Raw genomic sequence first — 18068 nt, forward strand, 5'->3', positions numbered from 1 at the left:
ACTCTGGCAAGGAAAGTACCAAGATATTGCATCTTATGTAGGGGCATTAAGAGGTTTGTCGTTAACATGCCAGTTTGAAAACCTGAATGACTCGTTCTTAGGGATCAAGTTGTGAGGTGCACAAATAATAAAAGAGTGAAGGGGAAGTTGTTGATCAAAGATCCAATGCTTGAGGAAGATAAACAAATTGCTAAGGGATTATAACACACAAATGTGGTAAAAGGAAATGTACAAAAGTTGTGCTACTGATTTAGTAAAACAGTATCAAGCAAAGGTTTCGGAAGTGAGTATGCCAATAGATGAGATTAAGAAGGAAAAACCTAATGAAAAAGTTCAAAACCAAGGCAAGTTAAATGAAAAAAGTACAAAATCAATCTACGTTTCCTAGAACAAATTCCATGGTAAATAAAATGCTACTGCTGTGGTGCACTAGAACAAATTGGATCTAGCACAATGTCAGTCTAGCTGCAGAGGCTCTCCAGTCCGTCTCTTTGGAAGTAACTGGAGATTTAGAACAAGAGACTGGCCTCTTTAACAATTGGATTGAGAATGCCTTGGACACCATTGCACCTATGAAACATCACTCATTCAAGAGATCAACGACATCAGCACCTTTGTTTTCTGATGCTCTTAAAGCAGAGAAATCTCACTGCAAGAAATTAGAGAGGCAGTAGAGGACTAAATATGATCAGCAAAAGAAACTGATATATCAGTTCGCCCTTAAAAAGTAGCAATTAGGACGGCGCAAAAAACATGTATTGGCACGTTCATTTCTGAAGCCGATAATCTCCCTCGTGAATTGTTTAAGGTGATTAAATCCTTTCTTTCACTTCCAAAAATACTCTTACTCCCTCGGTGGAACTTTGCAAAGGCTTTTCAGACTTTTTTTCGTAGTAAAATTCAAGCAACTTATGACCAAATTCCTGTGTCGATCTCTACTTTGCAAGGTACTTCACCCCCTACTGTTCCCTCGCTGCCCTGTTTTACCCTCTTATATGTTGAAGAATCCTTTAAGGACCTCATACAGTGCAAGTCAGGTTACCTGCTTGACCCCGACTCTTCTCAAATTGGTGGTAATGGTGGTGAATCCAATTTTGAATAGATTAATTATTGATTTCCTCACCCAGACGTTTGTCCCTTCTGGTTAAAAGCAGGCTCTTTTACTTCCTCCACTTATGAAGCTGTCAGCCGATCCTAAAATTCATAGCAATTTTAGACCTCTCTCCCTTCTTCCCAACAGCTGCCAAATGTTTGGAAAAAATGTAAACAATCTGGTCACTCAATTTCTGGAGACTAACCACTTACTTCATGACTCACAATCAGGATTTCTCTCAGCGTACAGTACTGAGACTGCTCTTCTTGAGGTCTCTGAATATGTGAAACTAAACTTGGATCTAAACACATTTGATACTGTCTCTCATGATATCTTGCATGACAGGCTGGAAATGATCGGCATCAGAGACCACACCCTGCTATGGCTTAAATCCTTTAATAGCGATCGTACGCAGGCTGTTTTTCTTCCTCCTTTTACGTCCACAGCAAAACCTTTAGGCCCTGGAATTCCCCAGGGTTCGGTGTTAAGTCTGACCCTCTTTAATATTTACATGTTTCCTTTGGCTAAAATTGTTGAATTTTGGGAGTGAGAGTTGTACCATATGCTCATGACACTCGACTCCTTGACTTTTCAGGAAAATGTTCCTTTGTCTTTGAGTTCCTTCAAGATATGCCTTAACTCTGTCATGAATTGGATGAATGCCATCTTAAGCTGAACCCAGACAAGACGGAGGTTATTTTCTTTGAAGTTAACTCCAATCTGGACTCTAACCTCTGCTGCCCATCTGAGATGCCCTTGCTTCCTCTGTGGTAAGAAACGTTGGGGTGAAATTTGATTCTGAGCTCACTTTTGAGCCTCAAATTGCAGCAATATCTTCCTCTTGTTTTTTTCATTCTGAGATCACTGAGAAGGATTCTCCATCTTCTTACTATTGAACATCGAAAAACAACTGTCCATGCATTGATTACTTCGAAGCTGGACTATTGTAACAGCTTATTGTTAGGGCTCCTGGCTTTTCTTATTCAACATCCCCAAACCATTCACAGTGCTGCTGGCTGGTTGATTTGCTAAGTCAATTTATTTATGTCATCTGCACTGGCTCCCAATGAACAGAAAGATCCACTTTAAGGCCTCACCCTCGCTTCCAGAGTTTTCAAACCAAAAGGTCCTCCCTACCTTATAAACCACTTTAAGTCTTCTTCTCAGGTGCGCTCACTGTGATCCAACAATCTTAAACTGTTCCAAATATCACGTGTAGGAAGTTGGCTCTGTATGCACTATTTCAAAGTAAGGAATAGTATGCACAGAATCCAAGGGTTCCCCTTAGAGGTAAGATAGTGGCAAAAAGAGATAATACTAATGCTCTATTTTGTGGTAGTGTGGTCGAGCAGTAGGCTTATCAAAGGAGTAGTGTTAAGCATTTGTTGTACATACACACAGGCAATAAATGAGGAACACACACTCAGAGACAATTCCAGGCCAATAGGTTTTTGTTATAGAAAAATATATTTTCTTAGTTTATTTTAAGAACCACAGGTTCAAATTCTACATGTAATATCTCATTTGAAAGGTATTGCAGGTAAGTACTTTAGGAACTTTGAATAATCCCAATAGCATATATACTTTTTACATAAAACACATATAGCTATTTTGAAAGTGGACACAGTGCAATTTTCACAGTTCCTGGGGGAGGTAAAGTAATGTTAGTTCTTGCAGGTAAGTAAACCACCTACGGGGTTCAGATTGGGGTCCAAAGTAGCCCACCGTTGGGGGTTCAGAGCAACCCCAAAGTCACCACACCAGCAGCTCAGGGCCGGTCAGGTGCAGAGTTCAAAGTGGTGCCCAAAACACATAGGCTTCAATGGAGAAGGGGGTGCCCTGGTTCCAGTCTGCCAGCAGGTAAGTACCCGCGTCTTCGGAGGGCAGACCAGGGGGGTTTTGTAGGGCACCGGGGGGGGACACAAGTCAGCACAGAAAGTACACCCTCAGCGGCACTGGGGCGGCCGGGTGCAGTGTGCAAACACGCGTCGGGTTTTCAATAGGTTTCAATGGGAGACCAAGGGGTCTCTCTAGCGATGCAGGCAAGGGGGGGGCTCCTCGGGGTAGCCACCACCTGGGCAAGGGAGAGGGCCTCCTGGGGGTCACTCCTGCACTGGAGTTCCGAACCTTCAGGTCCTGGGGGCTGCAGGTGCAGGGTCTTTTCCAGGCGTCGGGATTTTGGATTCAGACAGTCGCGGTCAGGGGGAGCCTCGGGATTCCCTCTGCAGGCGTCGCTGTGGGGGCTCAGGGGGGACAACTTTGGTTACTCACAGTCTCGGAGTCGCCGGGGGGTCCTCCCTGTAGCGTTGTTTCTCCACCAGTCGAGTCGGGGTCGCCGGGTGCAGTGTTGCAAGTCTCACGCTTCTTGCGGGGATTGCATGGGTCTTTAAATCTGCTCCTTGCAGTCTTTGTTGAACAGGGCCGCTGTTCTCAGGAGTTTCTTGGTCTTTTGGAAGCAGGGCAGTCCTCTGAGGATTCAGAGGTCGCTGGTCCTGGGGAAAGCGCAGCTGGAGCAGTTTTCTTCCGAAGGAGGGAGACAGGCCGGTAGGGCTGGGGCCAAAGCAGTTGGTGTCTCCGTCTTCTCTGCAGGGGTTTTTCAGCCCAGCAGTCCTCTTCTTCGTAAGTTGCAGGAATCTGATTTCCTAGGTTCTGGGGAGCCCTTAAATACTAAATTTAAGGGCGTGTTTAGGTCTGGGGGGTTAGTAGCCAATGGCTACTAGCCCTGAGGGTGGGTGCACCCTCTTTGTGCCTCCTCCCTGAGGGGAGGGGGGCACATCCCTAATCCTATTGGGTGAATCCTCCATCTGCTAGATGGAGGATTTCTAAAAGTCAGAGTCACCTCAGCTCAGGACACCTTAGGGGCTGTCCTGACTGGCCAGTGACGACTCCTTGTTTTTCTCATTATCTCCTCTGGACTTGCCGCCAAAAGTGGGGGCTGTGTCCAGGGGGCAGGCATCTCCACTTGCTGGAGTTCCCTGGGGCATTGTAACACGAAGCTTGAGCCTTTGAAGCTCACCGCTAGGTGTTACAGTTCCTGCAGGGGGAAGTGTGAAGCATCTCCACCCAGAGCAGGCTTTTGTTTCTGTCCTCAGAGAGCACAAAGGCCCTCACCACATGGGGTCAGAAACTCGTCTCTCAGCAGCAGGCTGGCACAGACCAGTCAGTCCTGCACTGAACAATTGGGTAAAATACAGGGGGCATCTCTAAGATGCCTTCTGTGTGCATTTTTTAATAAATCCAACACTGGCATCAGTGTGGGTTTATTATTCTGAGAAGTTTGATACCAAACTTCCCAGTATTCAGTGTAGCCATTATGGAGCTGTGGAGTTCGTTTTTGACAGACTCCCAGCCCATATACTCTTATGGCTACCCTGCACTTACAATGTCTGGCTAAGGTTTTGCTTAGTCACTGTAGGGCAGAGGTCTCCAAACTATTTAATGCTGCGCCCCCCCAGTTGAAAAATAAAAATCATTGGGCCCCCCTCAGAATTTTTCACAATTATTTTATAAACATGGCAATGTTTAAATATGTCTAAACCTATTTAAACATTGCAGTTAGGTACTGTTACCTTTTTAAAACTGCAATAACATCCTCCTGCTTAAAATAAAGGCCTGTTATCTGTATGATATTTATTTTGGCCAGAATCTGGGGGCCCCCCTGGGATCACTTCAGGCCCCCCTTGGGGGGCCCGCCCCCCAGTTTGAAGACCTCTGCTGTAGGGGCATAGTGCTCATGCACCTATGCCCTCACCTGTGGTATAATGCACCCTGCCTTAGGGCTGTAAGGCCTGCTAGAGGGGTGACTTACCTATGCCACAGGCAGTGTGAGGTTGGCATGGCACCCTGAGGGGAGTGCCATGTCGACTTAGTCATTTCTTTCCCCACCAGAACACACAAGCTGGAAAGCAGTGTGTCTGTGCTGAGTGAGGGGTCCCTAGGGTGGCATAAGTCATGCTGCAGCCCTTAGAGACCTTCCCTGGCATCAGGGCCCTTGGTACCAGGGGTACCAGTTACAAGGGACTTACCTGGGTGCCAGGGTTGTGCCAATTGTGGAGACAATGGTACATTTTAGGTGAAAGAACACTGGTGCTGGGGCCTGGTTAACAGGGTCCCAGCACACTTCTCAGTCAAGTCAGCATCAGTATCAGGCAAAAAGTGGGGGGTAACTGCAACAGGGAGCCATTTCTTTACACCACGCATATTTAAATCCAGAAGAGGAAGCAGACCCTTCACCTTTTTGGCTACTAGGCTGTGAAATGCGCTTCCTCTTGCTTCGAAAAGTTGTCCTGAAACATCATTTAGAAATAATCTGAAAATGCTGCTTTTTGATTCTGTATCAACAGTTTTTATATATGGTCATTTCTTGATTTCATGCAGTGATCTCTTCCGCTAGCACCGGGACACCTTTTTGAGGTAACTGCTTGCTTTAGAAATGTATTGTATATGTCCCAGAAAGGACTGTGTCTCGGCCAGTGGCAAGCCACAGAAATGTGCGTTCTACCGTAAGTGCTTAAAAGGCAGTAACCAACACTCCCGTCCATTTAAATTGGATGCTGCCTCTCCCACCATAATCGGCAATGTTTGAAACACAAATTTCTGCGGCGCACCCCTAGTCGAGAGGCATTCTTTATTGGGATGTATCAAGGTCCAAGGACTGGCGACCGTTTTTTGAAACAAGTCAACTTATCTCAGACCGCGAAAGGATATAACTTACCTGTTCCTCAGTGGTGGTTTTCTGCTGAATGTTTGATTATGTGAGGAGAAGGCTGCTTATTTCCCTTTTACTTGTTGACATATTGTCTTACTAAGAAGGAAACACATTGCATACCTTTCATCTGTTCACTTTGGAGATGTACAGATATATAGACCTGAAAAAGTCCCAAGTAGGGGCGAAACACGTGTCAGCTAAATCCTTTATGAAGTATCATCATTGTAACGTGATTGTTTTGGATTGTATTGAAAAGAAGTAAAAATACCACCTAAAATACTATACGGAGTTCTCAAGGAATTTCTGCCTTAATACTGTGGAATGGGAGAATAATGTTTCATATGGCATTGGTTGTATCACCACAAACTATGGGGCTTGAATGCAGAAAGTGAACAATACATATACATTAAGAGTACTCTGCTATTTATTTGTCAACTTTGTTCGGGCTGTGATGAACGTTCTTTGCGTGTCTAGCTGGGACACATTGTGGCGACAGATGTGTCATTAATGTGTAGCGCACCGCTTCTTACTTTATCACAATGCTCTTAGTACGGGAATGTGCAACATTTGTACCACTGTTGCCTCTTTTTATATATAAATACTGCAGGCAAGTTCTGTTCACCCTTGGAGCACATAGGACGGTCAAAGCCAACAGTTTAGGCTTTAATAGTGTTTGTGCATTCTTGTCTTTGCATGTGGGTGATTCAGCCTTTGAACTGTCTTACCACCAGGCAACATTGAGTTTTAGGGAACTATGTTTTGTTACCTATGTTATTTTGAGTGCTAAACAGTTACATGTATGCATTGTTCATTAGCTAAAACATAGCTATTTGAAGTAAGACTAAGTAAGTAGAATCATAGATAACTTGCATACGATTTATAAAAAAACAAATTTTGTTTTTCAGACATGCGTGATAAAATGAGAAAATGGAGGGAAGAAAATTGTCGAAACAGTGAACAAATAGTTGATGTTGGTGAAGAATTAATAAGTGAATATGCTTCAAAACTTGGAGACGATGGTATGAGTTCAGCTGTGAAGTTTTCTGCATGTACTAATTTTTGTTTAATGTAACAGACATTCTATATTTTAAGTGAGATTTCCACCTTATCTGTTTAAAAGAATGCCAAAAGGATGTATGTAAGGAATTGAGAGACCACGTGTCCACAGCTTTGGGGTCTCCTGTATTTTTCTTTTTCCATACTATAGGCTGAGAATTGTAGACATAGATATGAGTTTGTTATGAACACACAGTATACCCCCAAAATAAGGTAATTCTGGTTCTTTGCCATTTGCCATCCTGTTCTGTTATACTTGACTTGTGACTGCAGACTAAATAATATATTGTGTGTGCTCTTTCAGGTATTCTGTGTTCATAGGTTGCGGTCACTGCAGGCCAGAAGGTCATTCAGCACCATTTGGAACACAAGGAGATAGTTTCTGCCCTTTAATTGTTCCACTTGGGTTTCCCTGAGAGCTAGTATAACTGACATGACTGTGCCACAGAATAAAAACACTCATCTTCAGTCTTTCCATACTATAGGCTGAGAATTGTAGACCTAGATATGAGTTTATGTTATGAACACACAGTATACCCACAAAATAAGGCAATTCTGGTTCTCTGCCATTAGCTATCCTGTTCTGTTATACTTGACTTGTGACTGCAGACTAAATAATATAGTGTGTGTGCTCTTTCAGATATTCTGTGTTCATAGGTTGCGGTCACTGCAGGCCAGAAGGTCATACAGCACCATCTGGAACACAAGGAGATAGTTTCTGCCCTTTAATTGTTCCACTTGGGTTTCCCCAAGAGCTAGTATAACTGACATGACTGTGCCACAGAATATAAACACTCATCTTCAGTATTTCCATCATGAGTCCTCAGGGTTCCATACTACCCACTGTTATTTCATCCTCTTTTTGGATTCCCTCTATGCTCTGCTTACAGAAAACAAGATCAAGATTCACCAATATCTAGATAATACACAACTGTACTTGAAAGTTTCCTGTGCATAAAACATACAACGCCTCAAATAATGCTTACACATCATTCAGACCTGGAAGTCCAGCATCTCAAACAAGCTGAGCCCAGCCAAGTTAGAACTCCTGTTATTACCCTAGATAAACAAACAAGAAACAGCACAAACTTGGTGCAATTGCATGAAGTTTGGTGGCTTTAAACCACAACCATCAATAAATGCAAAGTGACTTGGATTCAACCTGGACATCAGCCTCACATTCAAGGCTCGCAAAGGCAAAGGCAAAAAAAAAAAAAACACCTGATACCAGCTCTCTCTTTCTTACAGAAAGTGAATCAAAGCTGCTAAGTCCTCCTACTTTTGCATTTGTATGGATAACACTCCCTGCTTCTTGGCCTCCCAGAATCCACACTAGTACCTCTCAACGGCATCCAGGGCCTGAAGAAATAAGATCACGTTGCCCTCATCGGTATGGAGATAAATTGACTTTCCTTGCTGGTTCACTCCTTTTTCATAGCTAACTGCTTCGTTTGCAAAGGCATCAAAACCAGAACCTCCTGTTATGTTGCAGTCAAGCTCACTATCTCTGGAGATTCTCAGCACACCTGCAGCCAGGGATTTGTCAGCTTGCAGAATAAGACTTGTAAAAAATGAAGAACTAGACAGCTAGTCTTTTTTCCATTCATGCTCCCAGGAGTTTGAACACCATCCTTTTATCCATCAGTACACAACAATACTGCTCCACTTTAGGAAAGAGTTAAAGATGAACCTCCTTAAAGAACACTACGTCACAATGCATTAATTGTCTTAATGCATGTGCTTCCTTGCCTATCACTCACTGGCTTTATGCTTGTCTTTGACTTTGTACTGTGTTCTGCTCCCGTTTGGTTAGATGTGCGCTATAGAAATACCCTATACATACATGAATTGTTTTTCATATTCATTAACAGTAGCATATTTCCGCTTGTGCACATTTTATTGCCCATATGTTTTCAATGAAAGCCAATTAAACCAATGTGTTAATAATAAACTACATTTGTCTAAAATCACTGATCCAGAATTGAGCTCTAGAGAGAAAAAAATATAGCAAGAAAAGGTACTCATGTCTTCAGACTTTCACTTGCATGAATTTGTGGCACTAACATTTTACCATTTCTAGAAAATTCACTGCCCCATGATGCACAGCAGGGTTTTTTTTGTGCTGCTTATTGATTACGCATCCCAGAACACTATCTTATATTTTCTCTCACCATCTGAGTGTCTCTCTCAGGTTGCATTGTTTTTTAGGTCTTAACTGTGACATCACATGTACTGTTGGTTGTGAGACATTTTGTTTTATTACAGGGGGCTTTGAACCTGCCCATTGCTTACCATTGATTGGCTCCATTGTCACTCTTGTTTGCTTTCTCCTCTTAAGTCAGTGCGCACCAGCTGACATCCTCCTCTTGTGTTTGGTCCTGTCTTGGAGCATGTACTTCTTCCTTGCTCATTGTTCTTCAACTGCTCAAGATTTCAGAACTACCCTTTTCATACTTGTGGAAGCACTTCAAGAGTCAATGTGTTTACTTTGTTTATCATGTTGGTTGTTCCTCACTCTGTTATTGGTGTTGTTTGCTCCCTCCCATGCCAGCCTGCTGTCCGTGGTGTTAATTGTCTCCTCCTGCTACCCCTCCGTATTGCTTGCTGCCTCTTGCCCTCCTCCCGCTGTCTGTGTTGGTCCTAGCACTGCCCCTGTTGTTGCTTGCTCACCGCCCGGCCTCCATCCTGCATTATGTGGTTTGTGCCATCCTACCTCCCACGTTGTGTTGCTTACCTCCCACCCCTTTGCAGTACGTTTGCCATGCCCCTCATGCCAGAAATACAAAGCAATATGATGTGTCTGTTCTCGTTATACCTCTTTTTATGGCATGCAACATTATAATGTGTGTCCTAGAAAGGACGCACTGCAGAAAAAGGAATGCTAGTTAATGTGTAAGGTAGGTGGTTGGAAAAAAGTTTTTCTATTATTAGGCTCTTTGTTTCTAGTTTTGTTAAGAATGAACCAGTGTCAGATATGGAGAGCTGTACATATCTGTTACAAACTTTGGTCTGAGCAGCTGAAAAACTGATTACTCCATCACAGACCACAAAGCATGCACAGTAGCAGTGCATATGTGCCCCCAGTGACTGGAAAAAATGCATCAGCTTAGCACAGGAGTTGGAGGGGGCTTTCACATTTCACGGTTCTTCAGCTGGTAGCTCTGTTGCAAACACTTGCAGTGAGTGTCAGTTATAATGAGTTTTACTGAATGGGGTGCTGGCATACTGTGTAACTGAGTGAGATCACCAGCTCAGTTCACAAAGGCATCAGTGTAGACCAGCAGACGATATAGTGGTTGTCAATTAGCAATAACCTAATGGCCTAGAAATATGAGAAATCTTAAACCTGTGTGAAAACTGGTGAACAATTCATCAATTGCATGCCATGCCTTCTGTCCAAAAAAGCACTTGCCCAAATAACTCTTTTGAACTGCAATTATACATATGACAAACCTAAAGCTTGCTGGTGCATAAACAGGCAGGCAGGCAGTATTATTGTCTTTTTACACTGCTTAATTTTAATTCAGTCCATTTGTAAGATACTTTATATTGTTTGTAATTTGAAGAATAGCAGTAATACTTTCTAGTATCTTGCGTTACAAGTGGCGGTAAGATGCAGTTGATCTATTCTGGGTGGTGGTAGAGCTTTCTGTTTAAAGAGTATCTTGAGTCTATGTCACTGTGTTGTTCTGCCTGTGATACTACATGACGCAAAGACATTGACAAAGTGAATAGCTCCTACATCTGGGAGAACTATTGGCTTTGCCAATGCTTATTTTGACTTTTTTTTTTAAGGGAAATACTTTTCTCTCTGTTTTTCTCAAAGGCAGTTTCTCCACTTCTACTTTCTTTAGCTACCATCCCAGCATTTTTGATAATCATCCTTCCTGTACGGGGAAGAAATCCTGGAAACATGAACACAAACTGCATAGTCTGGCTTCAGACGTCTAACACCAATTAGAAGTGTGGAATGCATCAGGAAATGCAATAGAGTACTTTAAGGAATAGGGAGATGGTTTGGCGAAGAGGATGGATCAAGTTCATTTGGAGTTCCTACAGCAATGGTCAAGAGCGATGATTCCGCCACCTTGGCACGTGGGAGACTTTCATATGATACCCCGTGAGGTTTTTCAGACAAAGTTAGACATCACTGCTTTTCTTCTTTCAATGTAATTCAGTTTTGCTTCATTCGTCGTTGTTGCAAGGCCTTCTTGGGCTCACTTTGGTTCTCCATTTTAGTTTCACAATTTTATACATTTAGGCTGACATTGTTTGTCAACTATTATATTTTACATGTTTAGGCTTGCTTGATGTTATTCTGAGAATAGGCTGTACTTGCTGCTTATTTTCAGTAAGGATTTTTCACCATGTAGACTGTACACTCAGTTTAATGCTACAAACATAGAACAAGATATCCTAGTCCTTGTGTTCTCCGTTTGGAGACAGCTTCTGAAGCCTAGACATATCATTGCATCAGAGCTGTACCTCTAACACAGTGTGGTTTTGATTAGATAAACAATGCACTGTCCTACACGTGATTGTCCTGGAACGAATCCTGAGTCCGATATGCAGCTCTTCTGACCTCTCAGCTCGTAGAGTCAAATCACCATCTCTACTCTAGACCGGCTCTATGGCCCAGCTATGGGGGGGGAAATCAGTCTATCCTTTGAGATCTGGCAGAGGGGTACACCCAGTATGCTTTCAGAGTGTAGGTAGTGATACGTAGGAATTGCCATAGTTGGATTATTTATTCTTTTTACCATGTTGGTAATGCTGGTTTTAATATCTTATAACATGGCACCACCAGTGTTCTAGGCCAGGGACTTATTATTTAACGGGTCTCCTGAGTTGGCTTTGTGTGTGCCCAAGTGTAAAGAAATGGCTCCCCGTTGCAGTTACCCCCCACCTTTTGCCTGATACTGATGCTGACTTGACTGAGAAGTGTGCTGGGACCCTGCTAACCAGGCCCCAGCACCAGTGTTCTTTCACCTAAAATGTACCATTGTTTCCACAATTGGCACAACCCTGGCACCTAGGTAAGTCCCTTGTAACTGGTACCAAGGGCCCTGATGCCAGGGAAGGTCTCTAAGGGCTGCAGCATGTCTTATGCCACCCTAGGGACCCCTCACTCAGCACAGACACACTGCTTGCCAGCTTGTGTGTGCTGATGGGGAGAAAATGACTAAGTCGACATGGCACTCCCCTCAGGGTGCCATGCCAACCTCCCACTGCCTGTGGCATAGGTAAGTCACCCCTCTAGCAGGCCTTACAGCCCTAAGGCAGGGTGCACTATACCAAAGGTGAGGGCATATGTGCATGAGCACAATGCCCCTACAGTGTCTAAGCAAAACCTTAGACATTGTAAGTGCAGGGTAGCCATAAGAGTATATGGGCTGGGAGTCTGTCAAAAACGAACTCCACAGCTCCATAATGGCTACACTGAATACTGGGAAGTTTAGCATCAAACTTCTCAGAAAAATAAACCCACACTGATGCCAGTGTTGGATTTATTAAAAAATGCACACAGAGGGCATCTTAGAGATACCCCCTGTATTTTACCCAATTGTTCAGTGCAGGACTGACTGGTCTGTGCCAGCCTGCTGCTGAGAGACGAGTGTCTGACCTCATGCGGTGAGAGCCTTTGTGCTCTCTGAGGACAGAAACAAAGCCTGCTCTGGGTGGAGGTGCTTCACACCTCCCCCCTGCAGGAACTGTAACACCTAGCAGTGAGCTTCAAAGGCTTAAGCTTCGTGTTACAATGCCCCAGGGCACTCCAGCTAGTGGAGATGCCTGCCCCCCTGGACACAGCCCCCACTTTTGGCGGCAAGTCCAGGAGAGATAATGAGAAAAACAAGGAGGAGTCACTGGCCTGTCAGGACAGCCCCTAAGGTGTCCTGAGCTGAGGTGACTCTGACTTTCAGAAATCCTCCATCTTGCAGATGGAGGATTCCCCCAATAGGATTAGGGATGTGCCCCCCTCCCCTCAGGGAGGAGGCACAAAGAGGGTGTACCCACCCTCAGGGCTAGTAGCCGTTGGCTACTAACCCCCCAGACCTAAACACGCCCTTAAATTTAGTATTTAAGGGCTTCCCTGAACCTAAGAATTTAGATTCCTGAAACTACAAGAAGAAGAGGACTGCTGAGCTGAAAAACCCCTGCAGAGGAAGAACAGAAGACACCAACTGCTTTGGCCCCAGACTCACCGGCCTGTCTCCTGCCTTCCAAAGAAACCTGCTCCAGCGACGCTTTCCAAGGGACCAGCGACCTCTGAATCCTCTGAGGACTGCCCTGCTTCGAGAAAGACAAGAAACTCCCGAGGACAGCGGCCCTGCTCCAAAAGAACTGCAACTTTGTTTCAAGTAGCAGATTTAAAGACCCCTGCAACTCCCCGCAAGAAGCGTGAGACTTGCAACACTGCACCCGGCGACCCCGACTCGACTGGTGGAGAACCAACACCTCAGGGAGGACCCTCCGGCGACTCCAAGACTGTGAGTAACCAAAGTTGTCCCCCCTGAGCCCCCACAGCGACGCCTGCAGAGGGAATCCCGAGGCTCCCCCTGACCGCGACTGCCTGAACTCCATTTCCCGACGGCTGGAAAAGACCCTGCACCCGCAGCCCCCAGCACCTGAAGGAACGGGACTCCTGTGCAGGAGTGACCCCCAGGAGGCCCTCTCCCTTGCCCAGGTGGTGGCTACCCCGAGGAGCCCCCCCCTTGCCTGCCTGCAACGCTGAAGAGATCCCTTGATCTCTCATTGAAAACCATTGTAAACCTGACGCGTGTTTGCACACTGCACCCGGCCGCCCCCGCGCTGTTGAGGGTGTACTTTTTGTGCTGACTTGTGTCCCCCCCGGTGCCCTACAAAACCCCCCTGGTCTGCCCTCCGAAGACGCGGGTACTTACCTGCTGGCAGACTGGAACCGGGGCACCCCCTTCTCTCCATTGAAGCCTATGTGTTTTGGGCACCTCTTTGACCTTTGCACCTGACCGGCCCTGAGCTGCTGGTGTGATAACTTTGGGGTTGCTCTGAACCCCCAACGGTGGGCTACCTTGGACACAAAACTGAAACCTGTAAGTGACTTACTTACCTGTTAAAGCTAACATTACTTTACCTCCCCTAGGAACTGTGAAAATTGCACAGTGTCCACTTTTAAAACAGCTTATTGTGTTTTATGTAAAAAGTATACATGCTAATGAAATGATTCAAAGTTCCCAAAGTACTTACCTGCAATACCTTTCAAATGAGATATTACATGTAGAATTTGAACCTGTGGTTCTTAAAATAAACTAAGAAAAGATATTTTTCTATAACAAAACCTATTGGCTGGATTTGTCTCTGAGTGTGTGTTCCTCATTTATTGCCTGTGTGTATGTACGACAAATGCTTAACACTACTCCTTTGATAAGCCTACTGCTCGACCACACTATCACAAAATAGAGCATTAGTATTATCTCTTTTTGCCACTATCTTACCTCTAAGGGGAACCCTTGGACTCTGTGCATACTATTCCTTACTTTGAAATAGTGCATACAGAGCCAACCTCCTACACCAAGGACCTCTGTTAACCTTTAAAACAAAGATGTCTATGGTGTAAAGGATTAATCCTCATCAGAATTATAGGAAGTGCATATTTCTGTCTACAGTTTGTTCAGGCTTGAACATTTAACAGGATACCCCACTTTAGTGTTTTGCTCTCTTAATTCCTTTCATTAAAATGATGCAAATTATTAATATCCTGCTAACTGCAGCTTGTTTAACATTACATGGGCTACCTGTCAGGGTGGAGATGTTACCTTTGTTGCTGAGGCTCACAAAGCTTACAAAACTGAAATGTTTTACTCATGGGTCACTTTTTCTGCAGTTGATGCTAATACACAGATATTTCATTCATGCACCGAAGCTTCCATACCTGACCAATGCAGAGCTTATATTGATTTAGAAGTAGCACTAACATGTCAGGGACATCAAAATTGTCCCAAGGCTCCTTTCCACATATATTAGAAAAAATTAGACTAGGTCCCCCCCAGCAATGATGGGGCAGTATGGCCAGTCTCAGCCAAGTACACACCATGTCCAAATTTGCACCGCTAAATATGGATAATTTACGTACTCTGTGCACAGGTCTACTTAGACTATGTAGACGTTTAACACAGTTCATTATGCGCACACTAACAGCTGCCCCGCCAAAGGCTTCTCAAGCTGTGCCTGTGATAAGTCCAGTGACTATTAATGTAATTATGGGTAAAATACCCCCCAGACAGGAGAACATTACGTTCCGGATTTCACAAACAGAAACTAGCTTGAAGCAATGTTTCTCCACATGGGACCCAAGGACAATCATAGAATTCTTACCATGTGCCTACCACTTCGAGTGGTTCCCCTTTTCACTCACAAGTTCTCTCACAACTAGAGTACTAGGTAGTGATTGAACCTTGTATTTCCTATGAATAACCCCCTTTTCCTCGCATTGTCTTGAGATTTGCAGAGCATGTCTGTAAAGTTAATTTTAAAAAAATAAATGCTGTCCTGTTTTTAGGATGCAAATTATCAAATGAGGGCAAAAGCCTTGCACTACAGAGAAGTATGCTCTCTTACAACTTCTAAACACCATTTAAAAATTACAATCATTGTTAGGTTTTCTCAACTTTGGTAGAGCATACATTTTAGATTATGCACAACACATGAATCCATTGTACTATTTAATTTTCCCCTTTTCCTCGCATTGTCTTGAGATTTGCAGAGCATGTCTGTAAATTAAAAAAAAAAAAATGCTGTCCTGTTTTTAGGATGCAAATTATCAAATGAAGGCAAAAGCCTTGCACTACAGAGAAGTATGCTCTCTTACAACTTCTAAACACCATTTAAAAATTACAGTCATTGTTAGGGTTTCTCAACTTTGGTAGAGCATACATTTTAGATTATGCACAACACATAAATCCATTGTACTATTTAATTTTCCCTGATTTATCCCAAACACATTGGGCACTAGACTATACACAAATTCTGAGGCCAATACAGATTGAAATGCTTGCATCTAAACTTTTACACACATGCCACTAAAACAAGTTTGGTAATCCGTATAATTTCAGGATCCACTGGTTCCAGATATGCCACACTCAATGAGGGTGACAAAGTGTTTATTGCATACAAATCACATTTATATTCTATTGCTGGAATGCATTTTGCATCCACTGAACAAATGCTGACTGCATTTCAGATGGCTGTCAAGAAGGAAAGATCTCAGCAGAAACGCATAATTGTGGTAACTCCCATGCCAGCCTTAGAGGCTGTCACAAAGGCTAGTTTTCCTAACCTGAATGCCTCACATCCTAGATGGATGTAATGGGCCACTTCAGTGACACAAACTTATGTAGACTATGTTTTTGACCCTACTTTACAAACTCAATAATTTCTCCAATATTAACAAGAATACCCTGTACCAAAAGATATATTGCCTTTTGAACAGTATGCATACATTCTATACACTGATGGTGCAGCACTAAAACACCAGTTCTCGGTGGCCTGCGCTGCAGTACATGACTGTCGTGAAGGATGCACAATTCCATGTGCTAAAACAAATTACAAATTGTTAAGGGATTGTATTCAGGCCTGGAAAAATCATAAAAATGTTACTAGACCTGCAGGTTGAGTAGTTTGAATAATCTACTCGACCTAACTGTAATGTACTTGACCCGGAAACAGGTCTTAAATTGTGTGATCCTAGGCAAAAATGGTATTTTACAGTCACCTTTTTCTTCATTCTCACATATGAGTGCACCTTCAAATATGTGAGTTCAGCATTTCTGCTGCACAAAAAATACTCTTTTGTTTGATTAAATGCACTAAACGTTTGCTCCATGTATAACAAATCTAGCCCATATATAGGGTACATATGATCCATACATGACTTGCCTCTTAGTTTACTAATAGGTTTGCCATCGGGGCACAAGTGTTTCTCAGTTTATGTTCAAACACCCACTTTTAATAAATATATTACTAAAGCGTGATGCGGTATCGCACTGTCATTTACAGTAACTTTCCAAGAAATGTCCAAAAACCTTCCCACTAACTTGCAGCTTTACTGATAAAACTACATAGTGTATTAACAATACACTATGTGAAAAATGGGTTTCAGAAAACATTTATCATTTGCACATCACCAAGTAAAGTGTTCTGACTTTTTTTCATCCAATTAAAATATTTTGTTTCATCACACCAAAGTACAAAAAATGGTCTTTCACAGTTACTGAAATATAATTTGAAATGTTTGTAAAGTTGACTTAATTATATAAATGTTGTGTGTTAGGAAAAACCTGATACCAAAAGCCTTTCATTTCACATAGGTCAGATATTTCACCTTACAAAATCCTGGAACTCTGCCGTCACAAGGAAAAGTATTTGCATTGCAAGAAGACAAACTGACGTTTGGCCTCTGTCTCTGAACTCAGAGCAAATATGACAAGAAAGAGATTTAGGGCCATATGTACGAACACTTTTTCCCATAGACCCAGAATGGGTAAAACCCTTTGCTACATCTGGCCCTTAAAGGCATCTTAACTGCTAATTCAGTTTCTGACTGAACAGAACACCTCTTCTTTGTCTACTCACCAGAAGGGTCAAGTGGAATCTAAAAATAGGCTGAATTGAAAGCTTTAATTCTGGCACTAGAAAATACAGATCTAGAGTTTCCCACACTCAGTGTGTGATTCGTACTATTGTGTCCAGTCTTTTAATGGCGCCTGGATTGATTCAGAGGCTAAAAGGGGAAAACTATCAAGCATAAATTGCTTTGGGGCAAGGTGGCACAATTTAAAGACAGTTTGCGGCAGGCAATTGTGATACATATACTGAGTCATGAGTATGTTGGAATACATGTTGGAAATTCATTGTCTGATGCAGTAGCCAGATCTGCAGTTAAGACTGAAACTGTAGTTGCGATTACTTATTCACATATGCGGGTGCATGGAGATCTTATAGCTGCCCTTCTTTGCACAACGGCAACTCCTTACCTAAATTATCCAGCAAAATATTCCTATCCATTGAGTGTCCATAACATTCTTTTTGCTAGCATTCCTGGGGTAGGTAATCATGTGATTCTCAACCAGGACCGCAGGCTATAATTAATAGTAGCTGCTCATTAGCATGTAGCATCAGCTCATGCAGGAGTGGCTGCCTCCGTTTCTACTCTAACAATTGGTGGCAGGCTCTGTA

General features: G+C 43.3%; 1 protein-coding gene across 1 annotated transcript in view; it reads left to right on the forward strand.

Moving 5' to 3' along the window:
* Window positions 1–18068, forward strand: part of EMC2 (ER membrane protein complex subunit 2) — a 217638-nt gene that overhangs the window by 15261 nt on the left and 184309 nt on the right. The window contains exon 2 of the mRNA XM_069220622.1: window positions 6707–6820. Coding sequence (XP_069076723.1) covers window positions 6707–6820 — 114 coding nt within the window. The remainder of the gene's footprint in view (window positions 1–6706; window positions 6821–18068) is intronic.

Source organism: Pleurodeles waltl, chromosome 2_2 (genome assembly GCF_031143425.1).
Source record: "Pleurodeles waltl isolate 20211129_DDA chromosome 2_2, aPleWal1.hap1.20221129, whole genome shotgun sequence".
NCBI classification, from domain to species: domain Eukaryota; kingdom Metazoa; phylum Chordata; class Amphibia; order Caudata; family Salamandridae; genus Pleurodeles; species Pleurodeles waltl.